This window comes from Eretmochelys imbricata, chromosome 12, assembly GCF_965152235.1.
Source record: "Eretmochelys imbricata isolate rEreImb1 chromosome 12, rEreImb1.hap1, whole genome shotgun sequence".
NCBI lineage: Eukaryota > Metazoa > Chordata > Testudines > Cheloniidae > Eretmochelys > Eretmochelys imbricata.
The window spans coordinates 7,406,917-7,423,916 of record NC_135583.1 but is presented as its reverse complement, the minus strand read 5'-3'; the positions used below and the strand labels follow the sequence as shown (position 1 = coordinate 7,423,916).

At 55.9% G+C, this 17,000-nt stretch overlaps 1 protein-coding gene across 1 annotated transcript in view; it reads right to left on the bottom strand.

Annotated features, from left to right (window-relative positions):
- The window catches only part of CCDC102A (coiled-coil domain containing 102A), a 28,199-nt gene extending 12,083 nt beyond the window's left edge, over positions 1–16,116 (bottom strand). Inside the window, exons 1-6 of the mRNA XM_077831421.1 lie at positions 15,517–16,116; positions 9,844–10,061; positions 8,608–8,716; positions 7,813–7,929; positions 2,153–2,362; positions 165–335 (exon numbers count right to left, since the gene is read on the bottom strand). Of these exons, the coding sequence (XP_077687547.1) occupies positions 165–335; positions 2,153–2,362; positions 7,813–7,929; positions 8,608–8,716; positions 9,844–10,061; positions 15,517–16,116 (1,425 nt within the window). The remainder of the gene's footprint in view (positions 1–164; positions 336–2,152; positions 2,363–7,812; positions 7,930–8,607; positions 8,717–9,843; positions 10,062–15,516) is intronic.
- Between the last annotated feature and the right edge of the window lie 884 nt (positions 16,117–17,000).

Genomic DNA, 17,000 nt, shown 5'->3' with positions numbered 1-17,000 from the left:
CTCTGCTCAGAGCAAGGAGCCCCCTGCAGCATCTGCTGGTCGATGGTGACATTTCAACGGCTGCCCTCCTCCGATTTTGGGCTGGGTGCTAAAAACCCTCCCCTTGTCCTGGAGGCCAGGGAGTGGACGGGCCGGGGGGGGAGGTGTGTGTGCCCCAGACTTGCCTCATCCTCAGCCTGGCCCAACTCCTTCTTCAGCTCCTCCACCCGCAGACGCAGCTTCTTCACCTCCCCCTCGTGCTGCTCCACCCGGCGGTTGGCATGCGCCAGCTCGGCCGCCTTCTCCTGGCACTGCTTCTTCAGCTTGCTGTGGATGTGCTTCAGGTCGGCCAGCTCCTGGAAGGGCCGTGGGAGGGAGTTAGGGTACGGGCAGGCTGGGGCACAGGTCATTCAGGGTGGGCTAGCCAGCCAGTATATTAATAATCCGCCCTGCTCTGGCCTCTTTAGCCAAGGAGCTGAAAGCATGGAACCAACACTGGTGCCTTAAGGCTCCTATCAGCCCTGCTAGAGGGTCAAGTATCGTCTCCCCTCTTTTACAGATGGGGGAAGTGAGGCAGAGAGAGGGGAAGTGACTTACTCAGGGTCACACAGCAGGGAATAGAACTCAGGAGTCCTGAGTCTCAGTCCCCTACCTGAACCACTGCCCCTCCTCCATACTTCCTCTGAAAAACGTATTACCCCAGGACTCTCCAAGTTGGGGGGCGTGAACAGGTTTCAGCGGGTCGCAAGCACTAGGGAGAGAGGTTATTAGAGAGGAGCAGAGAATCATTAATATAAGGGCCTTCTTTATGGCTAGAGGAGAGGGGCACCCCAAAACTCTGTCTGGAAGAGGCCCAAACCCAATGTTCTCTAGTAAAGGGTACAGATAGGAGTGAGCAGAGCTCCCAACGGTGCTACTCCGGGTGATCGACCTACTACTGTTTTACACTGCCAGACTTGTCACTGAGGGGTTAGACTGAACCTTCACCCGCATCTCAAACCAAACTCAAACACTGATTTTTGAGATTCCTATATTCAGGAGACTTCCCCTCCCACAAGCCCTTGTGTCTCTGTATTTCCCACTTGCTCTCCAAATACCAACGTAGCACAAACTCCAGGATTTCCACCCAGCTGAAGCCAGAAAATGCTGATGTCCAGTCCCTTATCTTCACCAGAAAGGTTTGGGAGAATGGTCGTTCCAGGGGAATTGCTAGTGGGGGTCACAGCTACACCTGGACAAAGCCACCTTCGTTCCTTTCCCATCTGCCCACCCACAGGGCTGGAAATATGACTGACTCTCCAGGTGGGGAGGCACCCGATGATGGGTGAACCTCAAACAACAGGGGATTTTGCTTCAGACATGCACCCCGAAAGGTGCATCCAGAGCTTATCTGAGTTGCTGCTTATAAACCTCTCTGGCTGGAAACCTCAGGACTCGATCGTCTTGTATTTCAGCAGCTCCTCTCCAGAGGCAGCCAGGACCAGGTCATGCAGAAACACATGGACCTTGACCACTAATGGGGGAAAGGTTAATGGAGCTGTCTCACACCTCACAGCAGCAAAAGCCAGGGTGGATTTTTATTTACTTGGATCTAGTTCTTCCATCCCTAAAACCATGTAGGTTTTACATCCAAGGTAGCAGCCTCCTTTCCTCCCTCCCCCCGCAATGACACTGGGTGCCCAAGCCCAAGACGCACGTAAAGCAACGCCCAGAAACCCCCCATGATCACTGTGTCTACACCTAGCCTGACTCTGGGCAACGACCGGAGGTGTCACGGCGTCTCTCACTGGATGCAGGTGGCTAGGTTCCTCTGATCCCCTTCTCACCTCTCCCCATTGTCCTCTTGGTGAGATCCCAAAGAAGCGGAGAAGCCCACAAACACCGTCTGGCCTCCTGAGCTTGACCTAGAACCTGGGCACCCTGCCCTAAGGTCTCTAAGGAGGACACGGAGGTTGGGATGGAGCATGGAGATGGGTTTTAATGGCCAGGAGCCTAGAGCCAACTGGGGTGTGACTGGGAGCATTCCTGGCCCCAGATGCTCTCGAATATCAAAGAGCCCAATTCATCCCTGATCAATGGGGTTTCCCGAGACAGGAATTTCCCCCCAAGGCTTTCCCACCGCGGTCGCTTGCTGGGCCCCCACTGTTACTGACGCTCTGCCCATCAGCCTCACCTTGTTCTTCTCAAAGAGCTCGGCCTGGATGGTTTTGAGGTCAGTGTCCAGCGCGCTGGCCGTCTGCCGGCGCTTCCGGGCCAGCACCTCCTCCAGGTCCTCAATCTGCGCCCGCAGCTTCTTGTTCTCCCGCTCCAGGTTAAGCTTCTCTGTCTCCAGGCGCTCGCGCTTCCCCCACTCCGCCGCGTTCTCCGCTTGCAGCCGCTCCATCTGGGTGATGGGGTGGGGACACACACGCCATGTCAAACCAGGCGATCGCCGTGTGTCAGGTACCAAAGGGCATCGTGGGGAGCCCACAGCTATCCCCTGTCTGAGGGTGATGTCCCCCACACCACCACGGCTCATCAGCAAGGCTAGAATCCAGGGCCTGCAATGCACTCCTTAGCTGAAGTGGCAGAGGCCTGACTCCCTTGGCTGGTGGCAGTAGTAGACTCTTTTCTCTGTGGGCCAGCCGGTAGAGGGAGATATGCCCACACCTCTTAGTCAGTGGTTAACATAACATCCCGTATGGAGTAGCGCAACTCCAGCCAGAGCTGGCCTCGGGGAAACTCACCAGGGGTTCCCCATTGAACTGGGTGTATGGGCGAGAGTGAGTAGACCCAGCCGGCTGCTGGTCCCCTGGGTACTGGTGTCAGTACCCAAAGGGTGGACGGGACTCAAGACATCTCAGTTTGGACACTGACACGGATGAAGCTCCTCGTCTCCACCCTGCTATGCCACAGCACACAGGGCAGTCCCAATCAGAACCAACACCAAAGCAAAGCCCCCTTTCTCCCAGTGCTGGGCCCCTCCATACAGCTCCACCAGGGGTCCTCACTCCTGACTTGCCTCAATCACTGCGGGTCTAAGCCTCTGCACCCAGCTCTACCAAAGCCCCTCCATGCTGACCCACAGCCCTCTCTGCTAGCCCAGCCTGGTGGCTCCAACGCAGCTCTGCTGATGGATCCAGTCCTGACCTGCAGCTCCCCCTACTGTTCCAGCCTTGGGCCCGCACATTACTCTGCCAGCACCTGAGTCCTGGCTACACCAACCCCCATGGGGCTGCCAATGCATCTCAGTCTTGACCTGCAGCGCCTCCTGCTGGCCCAGTGCTCTGCCTCTTTCAGGAAGATACAGCCAACTAATCTATTCAGTGGTGGCTTTGCGATGTGCAGACTAGGGTGGGGATCAGCTCCTTTTGTTCCGTAAATTCAGCCAAGCTTCGCACCTCACTGCACTATGTGTCTCCCTCCCTCAGCTCTGTGCCTTTCTCCACACTCCTCAAATGCCTGGAATCCTTTCTGCCATACGCCAAGCACGCCCTGTCCCTTCCAAGAAACTATCAAAGCATTCAAACCCCACTGGAGAGATCCTGCTCTGAGCAGCTTGCCCTTGTCTCGTCCTGTTGGTGTTCATTGGTGCCTTTACATCATGCAGCCGTTGGGGTGGGGACCTGGGAGGAGGGATACCTCAGGGGTTTGAGCATTAGCCTGCTAAACCCAGGGTTGTGAGTGCAATCCTTGAGGGGGCCATTTAGGGATCCGGGGCAAAAATTGAGGATTGGTCCTGCTTTGAGCAGGGGGTTGGGCTAGATGACCTCATGAGGTCCCTTCCAATCCTGAGATTCTAATAACTGGCACTGATCTGCTACTGCCCGACACATATAGGAGGCTCTAAAAATGATTGGTAGGAAGAGACCCAAAGCAGAAAGAAAGGATGTCCTAGTGGCTGGGCACCAAGCGGGCACTCAGGTGATCCAAGTTCAAGACCCTGCTCTGCCATAGACTTCTTGCGTCTCTTAGTCTGTCTGTACAATGGGGTAACAGCCCTGCCCTATATTAAATGCCTTGGGGTGCTCAGACAGTGGAGGGTTGTATAAGTATTTGGGCATTTGACTGGTCCCAAAATAATTGGTCAATTGAGCAGCCAAACAATGTAAAAAATGGCAGAACGATGATGTATTTTATGAGAGATAAGGCATGTGAAAGGTCATTGAAAAGGTTATGATTTGCTGAATATGGTTATCCAGTTTGTATGCATGTATCGTTCTGACATCTGAAGTTAGGAATATTGTCTCTGCATCTATTACAAATGTGTTTACACCTGGGGAACACCCACTAGGCAGAATGCAATCAGTCTAGATGGCTGGCTGGGAAGGGCCATTAGGGACATAGGTGCCAGCTTCTACTGGGGCTGGTGGGTGCTCGACCCCTGTCTGCCCCCGGCCCCACCCTGACTCCACTCCTGCCCCGCCCCCTCCACCCCCATTCCAACCCCTTCCTCAAAGTCCCCGCCCCAACTCCACCCCCTCCCTGCCCCTATTCCGACTCCTTCCCCAAATCCCCGCCCCACCCCCGCCTCTTCCCCGCCTCCTCCCCTGTGCGCGCCACTTTCCCACTCCTCCCCATTCCCTCCTAGAGCTTGCCACAGCTGTTTGGCAGCGGCAAGCTCTGGCAGGAGCGGGGACACGGCACACTCAGGGGAGGAGGCGGAGGAGGAGGTGATGTGAGGTGGGGCGGAGCGGGGCGAGGAGCTTGGCTGCCAGTGGGTGCAGAGCTCCCACTAATATTTCCCTGTGGGTGCTCCAGCCCCGGAGCACCCAAGGAGTTGGCACCTATGATTAGGGAGAACAATAGGTCTTAGAAGATGCTAATCTCCCACCAGGAAACCTTCCTGGGGAGCCTTCCCGAGGATGCTCCAAACAGCCTCTGACTCATGGCTGCTACGGCCCTACAGAGACATGTGACCTGGTACTGGACTCCATCATAGAATTTCCACTGAAAGGCATGGGAACTAAAGTAGAGACAAAGGATTCCCGCCATATGCAAAAGCTATTTTAGGCAGGGGAGTGTCATCATTGTTGTTCTCCTTCACTGACTCTCTGTCCAAGATGACTGCTGGAAAAACCTGAGAAACAAGGACTGAACTGGGGGAGAAGTGCTGAACCCAGGCTAGAGGGAATTCTAGCCTGTGAAAGGAAGACCTGGGGTTTTAAGAGCAAGCAAGTGAAGCTTGCCCTCAAGAATCTCTGCAAACTGCCTAAATGAACAATTAGGGTGAGAATTTGCTACTCATATTCAATTTCTTGAGTATGTCAATCTTAGATTGCGTTTTTGTTTTATTTGCTAGGTAATCTGCTTTGATCTGTTTGCTATCCCTTATAATCACTTAACAATCTTTTATAGTTAATAAATTTGTTTTTATTTTGTCTAAAACCAGTGTGTGGAAATCATAACTTGGGGCAGAAAGCTGTGTATATCCCTCTCCACACTGAGGGGGTGAATTTCATGAGCTTGCGCTGTCCAGTTCTCTCTGCAGCACGAGACAGTATAATTTTGGGTTTACCTTTCAAAGGGGGGTGTGCACTTGGGTAACTGGGCAGTTCTTTAGCTGAGCCTTCCCATACAGAGTGGATCTCAGCATCTGTGTGTGTGGCTGCAACTGATGTGTTCCTACCTGCATGTGTGCTGGTAAAGTGCAGTCTGAAGCCTGGGAAAGGGCTTGGCAAGTTTGCCACCGCAGTACAGTGTATAGGGAGCCCAAGCTGGTGGGTTGGGGGGTTCAGTGGTACCCCATTTCCAGGTGGCACCCCGGGGGGGAACCCGTCACAGCCGCCTAAGGGATGTGGCTGCCTGTGACAAAGTGCTGGGAATCAGCAACTGAACCAGCACTCTGGCCACTGTTTAACCAATGAGGACCTCGGGAGGGAAAGATTAAGGAGAGGAGTTCCTGATTACCAGATCAAATTGCGGCTAGGTAGCTAGTGAGCTAATTAGCCCCTTAACAAGGAGACTGGATAAGGAGAGCACAGGAGGAAAGTGCAAGTGGGGAGAAGCACAAGAGAGGGAATGGCTAGGAGGGCCTGAAAAAAGGGAGTTCTCTGGGAAGAGACACCTTTTCAGAAGGGGTAATAAAGCCAGATAACACTGTGACAGCACTAGTGTGTACAAGGTGGTGGAGTGTGACCCTGTAAATCGGGGTGGCCAACCGGAGCCTGAGAAGGAGCCAGAATTTACCAATGTACGTTGCCAAAGAGCCACAGTAATACATCAGCAGCCCCCCAGCAGCTACCCCCACCCCCACCCCCAGTGTCTCCCACCTGCCAGCAGCGCCGCTGATCAGCCCTAACCCTCCTGCCCACTGCAATCAGCTGTTTTGTGGTGTGGAGGAGGCTCGCGGAGGTGGGGGGGGGGCGTAGGAAGAGGAGCAAGGGCGCAGCAGACTCAGGGGAAGGGGCGGGGGCCTTGGGGGAAGGAGTAGAGTGGGGCTGGGCCTGGGGCAGAGCTAGGGGTTGAGCAGTGAAGCTGCTGGCTAGATTGTCGGGCTCAACGGGTAGTGATCAATGGCTCCATGTCTAGTTGGCAGCCGGTGTCAAGTGGAGTGCCCCAGGGGTCGGTCCTGGGGCCGGTTTTGTTCAATATCTTCATAAATGATCTGGAGGATGGAGTGGATTGCACTCTCAGCAAATTTGCGGACGATACTAAACTGGGAGGAGTGGTAGATACGCTGGAGGGGAGGGATAGGATACAGAAGGACCTAGACAAATTGGAGGATTGGGCCAAAAGAAATCTGATGAGGTTCAATAAGGATAAGTGCAGGGTCCTGCACTTAGGACGGAAGAATCCAATGCACCGCTGCACCGCTACAGACTAGGGGCCGAATGGCTAGGCAGCAGTTCTGCGGAAAAGGACCTAGGGGTGACAGTGGACGAGAAGCTGGATATGAGTCAGCAGTGTGCCCTTGTTGCCAAGAAGGCCAATGGCATTTTGGGGTGTATAAGTAGGGGCATAGCGAGCAGATCGAGGGACGTGATCGTCCCCCTCTATTCGACATTGGTGAGGCCTCATCTGGAGTACTGTGTCCAGTTTTGGGCCCCACACTACAAGAAGGATGTGGATAAATTGGAGAGAGTCCAGCGAAGGGCAACAAAAATGATTAGGGGTCTAGAACACATGACTTATGAGGAGAGGCTGAGGGAACTGGGATTGTTTAGCCTGCAGAAGAGAAGAATGAGGGGGGATTTGATAGCTGCTTTCAACTACCTGAAAGGGGGTTCCAAAGAGGATGGCTCTAGACTGTTCTCAATGGTAGCAGATGACAGAACGAGGAGTAATGGTCTCAAGTTGCAGTGGGGGAGGTTTAGATTGGATATTAGGAAAAACTTTTTCACTAAGAGGGTGGTGAAACACTGGAATGCGTTGCCTAAGGAGGTGGTGGAATCTCCTTCCTTGGAAGTTTTTAAGGTCAGGCTTGACAAAGCCCTGGCTGGGATGATTTAACTGGGAATTGGTCCTGCTTCGAGCAGGGGGTTGGACTAGATGACCTTCAGGGGCCCCTTCCAACCCTGATATTCTATGATTCTATGATTCTATGAACACCCTGGAGCTGGTGCCTATCCAAGGAGCCGCATCTTAACCACTGAGGAGCCGCATGTGACTTCGGAACCACAGACTGGCCACCCCTGGTGTAAACAGACGACACAGTGGTATCTGCATGAGGAAAGATCTCAGAGTGCTCTGTGCAGAGCCAAGAAGACGGGAGCCACGGGTACCCCGTCACAATGCCCAATTCTCATTCATCTTCCTGCAAACTGGGCTTCCAGAGATCTTCTGGAAGCTTTGAAAATCTCAGACATATCCGGGAGAGGCTGCATTCCTCCCGCACACCCCGCTCGCTCTCACCTCCGTGCGCAGCTCCGCCAGCTTCTTGTCCATGCTTGAGCGAGCCCCCAGCTCGTCCTCCAGGTCCTCCGAAATCCGCCCTAGTTCATCCTGGTGGAGCTCCTTCAGGATGTTTAGCTGTGGGGAGACAGACGCAGAGCGGTCACCACAGCCCCGGGGCTGTGAACCAAGCTGGCACCAAGTGGTGGGCTCACACAGAGCAGGAAACAGGAAGCAGCTTGGGACTGATTTAGACCCAGAAGGGGGCAAGGGGTTAGTTGTACCCAAGGGCATTCAAATCCACTTCTCAACGGGACCCACCTGTGATGCGACAACCCGTGCTGGCAACCCTCCCTCTCCCGCACATCTGCCATGGCCTTGCGCAAATAGCGTATGCTGGTCATTGGCACCTCAGACTGGGCTCAGAGTCACTGCACATGGCAGCCAGGAACGTCCACTGCACTAACCCCGTCTGTCCCGCCCCGTGCCTTGCGGCTCAGATACTATGGGCATGGCCGGCTACATGCCTGGCCAGATTGATGGTGAGAATTCACTAGAGCAGAGCATCCTTGCGCACGAGGAGGTTTTCCTGGAGCAGGGGCTCCCCCTAGTGGATATCAAGTACTAACGGTCGCAGGGCACGCAAGACGGAATGAAGGGTGTGATGGAAACAGCCCCCCACCACCTCGCAGCCCGGGCTGAGTTTTCGGCCGCGTCGACGGGGCAGGCCTGTGCGCGATCGCTACACACGAGCGCCCTTCGGGGCGTAAGGGGCCCCCCGCTCCTCTCCAGGGTCACAGAGCCGAGCTCGCCCACCTGCTTCAGCACTTCCTGCTTGTTTTTGTTCAGCTCCTCGTACTTGATCTTCCACTGGCTGAGCTCGCCCTCCAGCTTCTCGATGTTCTTGCTGAGCGACAGCTTGTCCCTGGAAGAGACAACAGGGAGCGGGCTCTAGCAGGGCTGAGGCAAGGACAGGCTCCAGCCGCGGGAGTGTCCAGTCCATTCCTGGAGGGGAGGGGAGGCATCTTTTGGAGGACACCTTAAAACCACAGCTCTGGCCTCTGGTGGCCACGAAAGGCTGCACTTGCCACCACAGGGTGATTCCACTGCTGCTCAGTGACTTGGGGGGGAGAGACTATTTTCTTCCACAGGCCCCAGAAAGCTTTCAGCTACATGGGCTGAGTGCTGGAGAAATCCTTTGGCTCTTAAAGCATTCAGGTAAGATCCTCAGCTGGCATAAGTCAGCCAAACTCCATTGATTTCAGTGGAGCTAGGTGGCTTGAGAGCAGCTGAGGACCTGTGTTCTGAAACTGAGCTGGGGCATCGGACAGGTGGGAGGGCCATGAGGACGAGTGACCGGGGAGGGGAGGGGTGTTTAAGCAGAGAGGAGTGAGCAGGGGGCAGGGTCTTGGAGGGAAGAGGTGGGGCGGGAGCAAGGCTTCGGGGGAAGAGATGACACAGGGGCGAGGCCTCGTGGGGAAGGGAAGGGATGGTGCGTGGGTGGGACCTCGGGGAGAAGGGAAGGGACGGTGCAGTGGTGGGACCTCGGGTGAAGGGAAGGGGTGGCGCGGGGGCGGGACCTTGGGGAGAAAGGGTGACAGGCAGGGCCACGGTTCTGGCGCTGGTGACCGCCCCACTTTTAGGGAGCTTCCACCGCTCTCATACTGAGTGCACTGCAGTCCAGGTGACGGGGTTAATATTTTTCCCAGACGCCTGCTTCGATGCTGGGTTTGGTTTGCACAAACCTGCCCTTTGGGTTGATCCATGTGGATTCACACCCTTTGCGTTTTGGGTGCAAATGGCTGCCCCAGTTCAAAGCAAGACTCTGGAAAGCACCAAGCGTCCCCTGATCTCAGGCTGAGACCATGGACTGGGCAGCCGGGCCACATGGGGATGGTTTGAAGCTGGACTCAGATCCTCTCAAGAGGTTCACAAACTGTAGGGAACCTGAGGCAGGTTCCAAGTCCAGTGCTTAGCTGCCAAGGCTAAATATGAGCCTCCCCGGCCTGCCCTGGGTGAGCGGGCAGGAAGTGATGTAAGAAGAGCACTCACTCCCGCTCCTTGAGCAACACTTTCTGGGACTCATCCAGCCTCAGCTTCAGTGCAGTCACTTTGGTGGCATCTTCCTCAATGACGCTCATGTCCTCCCAGAGCAGCCGGTTCCTCTCCGGGCGGGTGAAGGACGTCCGGATGCTGACTGAGCTCCGCTGGTCCCAGCACTCGGGCCCGTCCTGTTTGCTCTTCAGGAGGTTTTCCATCAGCTCGAACTCCTGGAACGACGCGGAGGGAGAAGGAGGATCGTCAACAGCACGACCACGCTCCCGAGCCGTTCGGGTTTTCAAACATCCAGGATAGATCCTGCGATAGACACAGCCACCCAGGCACTTCCTTCCCACCTCCCCAATAGTCTGTCTCCTCGGGCCACCTTAGCCCAGCTCCTACCGGTCTGGCCCTGGCAAGCCCCTTTTCTGAAAGAATTGGCCCACCAAGGTCCTTGCTCAACTGGGTCAATGCCTCCTGCAGTGTAGGAAACCCAAGGCCAAAGGAATATGGGCACCAGGCTGCAGGGGGACATGTGGGCTGTGCTAATACCAGGGGTATAAATAGTGCTTTGGGGGCCAGATCCTCAGCAAGTGGAAATGGGGTCAGTTGAGCGACATCAGTTTACACCAGCTGAGGATCTGGCTCCATTTCTTCAAAGCACCAGTGATCGCATGAATCCTCCCAACCACCCCGGCCAGGTAAGTCCCATCCCTGGTTTACAGCTGGGGTCCAGAGATGTCACCTCTGGGACTTACCCAAGGCCAGTGAGGGAGTCAAGTGTCCAAGGAGGGGGGGTCAGCACTCAGGAGTTCCTGCTCCTACACTCCAGCAACTGGGCCACACCACGAGGAACCACTTCCATCCTTGCCTGCTATACGTAGTGGCCTATAACCCTTCCCCCCCCCACCTCCCCCCAGATCTTTTGGGCTGACATTTTGTCATGCTTCCCCTGCCACGAGATGGACTTCTTTTCTTCTTAGAAAGGTTAAAAAAAGAGTTTTTTAAGTATCTGACCATGAAACATGAGAGTTCTTCAGCAATCAAGAAACATCTCAGAAGCATTTTCTGTGCTCGGGTAACCCGCAAGGTTTGGAACGAATACTTCAGACGTGGCACGCATGTAGCCTTCAGCTAAGGGGCAAAGGCCTGGTCTACGCACAAAGCTGTCCCGAGATACCCAAGGGGTGATTTTATATGTTGTTAAAACGGGGCAGCTGTGTGTGTGGACATGCCGATGTCAGCTTGAACCTTCTGGCTTCTATGGGTTTATCACGGGAACAAACTCCACAGGGTGCGTTTAAGAGAGCAGGCTGGGTTGGATGTGGAGCTGCGCTGTAATAAGTTACGAACACCGTACACGGTGTTGCCAATCTCAAGGGAACAAAACCCAGGAGTCAGATCCCCCCGAATCATGAGATTGGCCCCACAAATCATTAGACTTTTATATTATCATCAAACCATGTTTCTTCAGGCTGTCTTTTGACTGTTTAATTCCCCTCTACTCCGCCGGCTACGTGTGTCAGGTAATATCAGACTGAGAAGTCAACGCACAATTCACACCTCTCCCTGCCTGCTCACTTACCCTCTCCTCACCCGAGCTAGGGGAACTGCCATCCGTTTCCTATTACTGTCCTGACTCCACCATGGCTTGTCCCCTTCCCCAGACCCAGCAGCACCAACTCCCTGTCTCCCCCTCTCTCCTGCCCCCCAGGCTTCTCTTCTGCCCAGATCCCGAGTCGAGACGTCCCAAGGCAGCAGGAGCTAGGGACGTGTTGTGACGGGGACCAGGCCCCTGGACCCAGCAGCAACTTTTCCCCCCATGCCTCCCTCGACTGCCTCCTGCTGCCCCAGGACCCTCTCTTTGCTTTGGCGTCGTGCATGAAGACTGGGCTCAGCTGCAGGGCAGGTCTGTGTCCTCAGCCCCAAGCCCTGAAAATCAGAGGAGCTTCTTGTGCCTTCACAACAGCTCCCGCTGCAGGGCACCAAACTCTCAACATTTATTTTTTGAGCACTTGTAATCCTGGAACACTGTCTTCCCCTGGCTGCTCGAAGGGACGCCTTTTCCCCACTGCTCCCCCCAGCCTGGGGGAGTGGCCATCTTATCTCCTCCATCTCCCACCCCAATCCTCCGCAACCCCCCCAACCTCCCTTCCGCCCCCCCGCATCCTGCTCAGCCTTCCTCCTTGCCTTCGCACCCCACCCCCTACCTCCCCCGCTTCCCTGCGCCCCGAGCTTCCCTCCTGGCCCCACATTCTCCTGTCCCCAGCCTCAGAAGGGACTGTTTATGATCATCTAGTCTGAGCTCTTGTACCAGCTTCTCCTCGCAAGCTGCCCCTATTCTAAAGTCCCCCTTGAATCTCGCCTCAACCCATCTTAATAATGGCATCGTAAGGGCCCCAGGCTGCAGGCACCATCCATTCCTTTCCCGGAGGCATGATAGACACTCAAGCAGCTCTGGCAGCCACTCCGCTGGCCTCAAGCCCTGCACACTCTATGGAGCACCCCTGCTCTTTGAGCTCACAGCCCCAGCACCTGGGAAACCTGAATGGAAAGTGCCCAAACACGGGCATTTCTTTAACGACGCCAGCCCCGCCTAAGCCCGTCTGCAGCGCTTTTTGTCAGTAGAGCTCCAAGCGCTTTACAAAGGAGGTTAGTTTCATTATCCCCATTTTACAGCTGGGAAAACTGGGGCACAGGAAGGGGAAATGACTTGCCCGAAGTGGCCAAGCAGAGAGTAGAACCCTGGTCTCCTGAGTCCCAGCCCAGTGCTCTAACCCCTAGGGCTAGTAGTTTTCAAAAAAAGTTTCTGGCGACCCAGTTGAAGAAAATTGTTGATGCCCGCGACCCAGTGGAGCTGGGGCCGGGGGTCAGGGTGCGGAAGGGGGTCAGGGCTCTGGGCTGGGCGTGCAGGCTCTGGGGTGGGGCTGGGGATGAGGGGTTTCAGGTGCAGGAAGGGGCTCTGGATTTGAGGGGAGGGTCTCAGGTCTGGGGCAGGGGATTGGGGCACAGGGTTGGGGGCACGAGGTTACCTCTGGTGGCTCCCAGTCAGCGGCGCAGCTGGGGAGCAGAGGCAGGCTTCCCACCTGTCCTGGCACCGCGGACCGCTCTGCGCCCTGGAAGCGGCCAGCAGCAGGTCTGGCTCCTAGGCGGAGGCGCGCAAGCGGCTCTGTGTGGCTCTCGCCCGCAGGCACTGCATCTGCCCACCTCCCAGCTCCTAGGAGCGCAGAGCCGGTGCTCAGGGCGGGGGCAGCACGCGGAGCCCTCTGGCCCCACCACCTAGGAGCCAGATCTGCTGCTGGCCACTTCCAGGGCGCAGCGTGGTGTCAGAACAGGCAGGGACTAGCCTGCCTTCGCCAGGCAGCACTGCCGACGGGACTTTTAATGGCCCGGTTGGTGTTGGTGACGAGAGCCGCCGTGACCCAGTGCCTTCCATTCTGTGACCCAGTTCTGGGTCACGACCAGCAGTTTGAAAACCACTGCACTAGGCCACGTTGCCTAAAATGCGTATTTTTGGATCCTGCACTGTTTGACTGTACAGAGTCCAATCAACGTATTGGCTTCACACTGTTTGAACATAAGGAAATTAAATGCAAAAACCTACGTTAACCACACGTCACGCTTGAGATTTTACATACCCAGGTGTCAGGCGATTCTAAGTTACGGTCGCCACACCCTTTGCATCTCTTGTCACATCACTCAGATCCAGAAAGGCATTCAAATGAACACCCCACCCCATACAGAATTGGAGGGGGAACGCCGGGGCAAGTTACAGTTGCTGTGGGAACTGTATCGTTGAATGTTGATTTTTGCGGCTGTGCAATCATCAGCTCAACGATCCATTCAAACAGGCCTTTGCGTCTAATTCACAGCACCCTGCAAGTGCATCTCTTTTGATCCAGGCCATCTGGCCCTTTGAAGAGGGACAATCCCTATTAATTTTCTTGAGCAAAATATCTATTATTTTTCACTCTGCTTCGGCAGGAAACAATCCCAACTGAGTGCATTTCAGAGGAGTGGTAATGATTTTGTTTTTTACCCCGGATACCACTATGAATAGCTTCCAAACGTTGGCAGATGAAACCCGGCAACCCACGCATTCGTGGCAGGGGACAGCAACTGGAGATTTGCCATCCGCTATCAGTATCACACCCCGAGGCTGCAGCACAAAAGAGGAGACAGCAATCTGACAAGCAGGACACACAGCTGGATAGCTGACCTGATCCATTTTTGTAGATCCCTCCCTGGTCTCTGGAGGAGGAAGGAACCGGGGCGGGCGGGGAGGCCGGGGGGGGAAGGGGGTGGTGGTGGTGTCTGGTAGACTAAGCAGGATGGTGCGATTAATCTAAACTCAAAGCAAGGGAGCATGCTGAGCTGTCCTGCCCCTAACTGGCCACGTGCTCTCTGTCTGCCCGAGGGTGGAAGAGAAGAACAGCCAGGATCTGTTTTGCAGAGGCACAAAACTCCAGCCTGGGGTTTCTCCTCTGGCTGCCCTTCCAGATCTCAAGACACTGTGGCCGTTTGTGTCAGCCTCCAGCTTGGAGTGGCCTCCCTTATGGGCGAGTGGGTTATGTGGATGAAGGGGGATAGTTTGGATCAGGTGTCTGCCCCCCTACCCCCGGGGACGGGCTCAGGGATACAGCCCCTGGCAGAAGGAAAACCCGGACTGGAGTTCTTGCTCATTTCGGAAGGGACTCGGGGCACAGCATTGCCTCTGGGAGAACTTCATTTCTACCCCGACCTGGAATGGGGTTTATGTTTCAGGGCTGAGACAGCACGGTGCCAGGTGCTATGAAAAATGCTAGGTGCACCTGCCATAGTGCAGACGAACCTGGAGCAGGCTCCGGGTAAAACCACTAGGAGACCTAGTCCAACACAGATTTCCTTGCCACGTGTGAGTGGACTCAGGATAATCCCCAGCCGGTGAGGATCCTGAATTTGGTCTCTCTGGCCAGCTGGGTAGAGAGGAGAATCTCAGGTGGGTCTTCTTAGCATAGACGTGGGGCACAGACATCAAACCACCGGCTCCTCTAGCAGGGACAGGGCTGGTCCCTGATGATCACAATGAAAATACATTTGTTCCTCGACTGGAAATGTTACAGCTTGTAAAATCCCTGCTGGTCCCACCCCAGAGCCCCCCAGCTAGCCAGGGAGGAGAGGGTCCTAGCACAGGGCTGAGCAAGGGGGAGACTGGGAGGGGAAACAGGGGACAGAACCACCAGGGCGCGCATGAGTTTAGCCTGCTTTGAAAACAAACATGCCCGGTTCTGAGAGCGAACGTCACTCTGAAGGCCTGTGGAAGCTGTTTGGGGGGCGGGGGGTTAGTAGCCAAGGAGAAGGGGCTGGTTAACTAACTGGTGATGCTGTGTTCCACACCCCCATCGCTGGCAAGGCAAAGCTTGTACACGGCTCTGTCCACAGATCTCAGGGTGCTTTACCCACAAGCTGATCATACAGACCCTCCTAGTCACAGATGGGGAAACTGAGGCACGGAGTATGGCACGGACTTGTCCAAGACCACCCAGCTGGCCAGGGCCTGAGCCCACAACAGAGCTCTGGTTCCCAGTCCAGTGCCTTGTCCACTGGATCATGCTGGGTCAACCTGCGAGCGCATCCATTTGCACATGAAGGTGCCCTGCATGCGTTGCGGGGGTGATGGAAACCTGTTCCCTTCTCCCCCCTCACCTTGTTTTTACTCAGCTTATCGGAGCCCACATCCCGCACGGGTTCCTGTTCCTGGGAGCCCTCGTTCTCCTTCTCTGAGGCCACCCTGTTGTCCAGCTCCTTCTCCCGCTCCTCCTCGCCCTCCCCTTTCAGCCGCGCCACCTCCTTGCCGAGCTGCTCGTTCTCGTTCAGCACCTCCTGCCGCTCCCGCTTGAGGCTGGTCAGCTCCTTGGTCAGGGTCTCCAGCTTCTGCCGCAGCTGGCGCACCTCCTCCCGGGCCTTGTTGCGCTCCGCCCGCACCTTGCTCCACTTCTCCCGCCAGTTGGCGGTGCAGTCCGACCACCAGCGCATGGTCTTCTCCATCTGGGCCGCCCGGGCCCGCGCCTCCTCCAGCTCCCGCAGCCGGAGCTCCTCCCGGCTCTCCCAGTCCCCGTCCAGACACACGGCGCCCAGCAGGGGGAGCTGGGGCGGCCCCGGCGAGGGCGTGCCACTCTTCGGGGTGGGGGGCATGGAGTCCGGCAGGCTCATCGTCTCGGGCTGGGGGCTGCCGAGGATGTTGAGGAGGCTGGCCCTGGAGAGCTGAGGGGAGTCTGCCAGGCGCGAGCTGGTGCTTTGACTCATGGCGGCCTAAGGGCAAGCCCACCTCTCAGATTTTGGGTTACAGCAAATTCTCTCTCATCTACTGCCGCTGGGCAAGCGGTGGGGACCCAGGCTCGCTGTGCACAGACATGCAATGGGGAGCAGTTACAGCGTTGGATCAAGGGGAGCCCTATCTATCCCAGGTCAGAAACAGGCCAGGCATGACGGGCTGAGCAGCTAGACCCCCTCCAAAAGGTGCCTCAGACGAAGAAGGGCAGACATGATCCAGCCTCTGCTGCCTAGCCCCTGAGAGGCACAGCAGACGGCACCCCAGCGGAAGGGAAACGGCCTGCTATCTCCTCACTGAGAGGCAGCTGAGGCCCGTCATGAGCTTGCTTTCTTGCGTGGGAGACACTTTTCTTGCTGGGCTAGTTTCTCAGGCGACGAGATGATCCTGGAGCCCTGAAAGGAGGAGGAGAAAGATGAGACGTACAAACAGCTGCTTGTTCCTCAACCCAACCCAGGACTCTGCACTTCTCATCTCACACCTCAAGCTCCGGAAGCAACATCCCCGATGCCTAGCTTTGGATTGACTGAAGCGGGGGCCTATTGAGGGGAAGGGCAAGACGCCACCTAGCACCAAACTGGGCATCATGGAAGAGAGGACAACTGGGAAGGGACACACTGGTGCTTTGCTGCTTCTGTATTATTAGCGTTGGAAGGGACCTCAGGAGGCATCTAGTCCAACCCCCGGCTCAGAGCAGGACCAATCCCCAACTAAATCAGCAACTAGTCACTGCTTCGGGTCTGATCCCGGCTAGCTGTTCACTAAGACCCCAGGCCAGAAGTAACTGGTGATTCTGGTTGCCTCAGGTTTTTGGAGGCCCAACTTGAGACATCTTGAAGGAGGCTGATTTCCAGAGGGT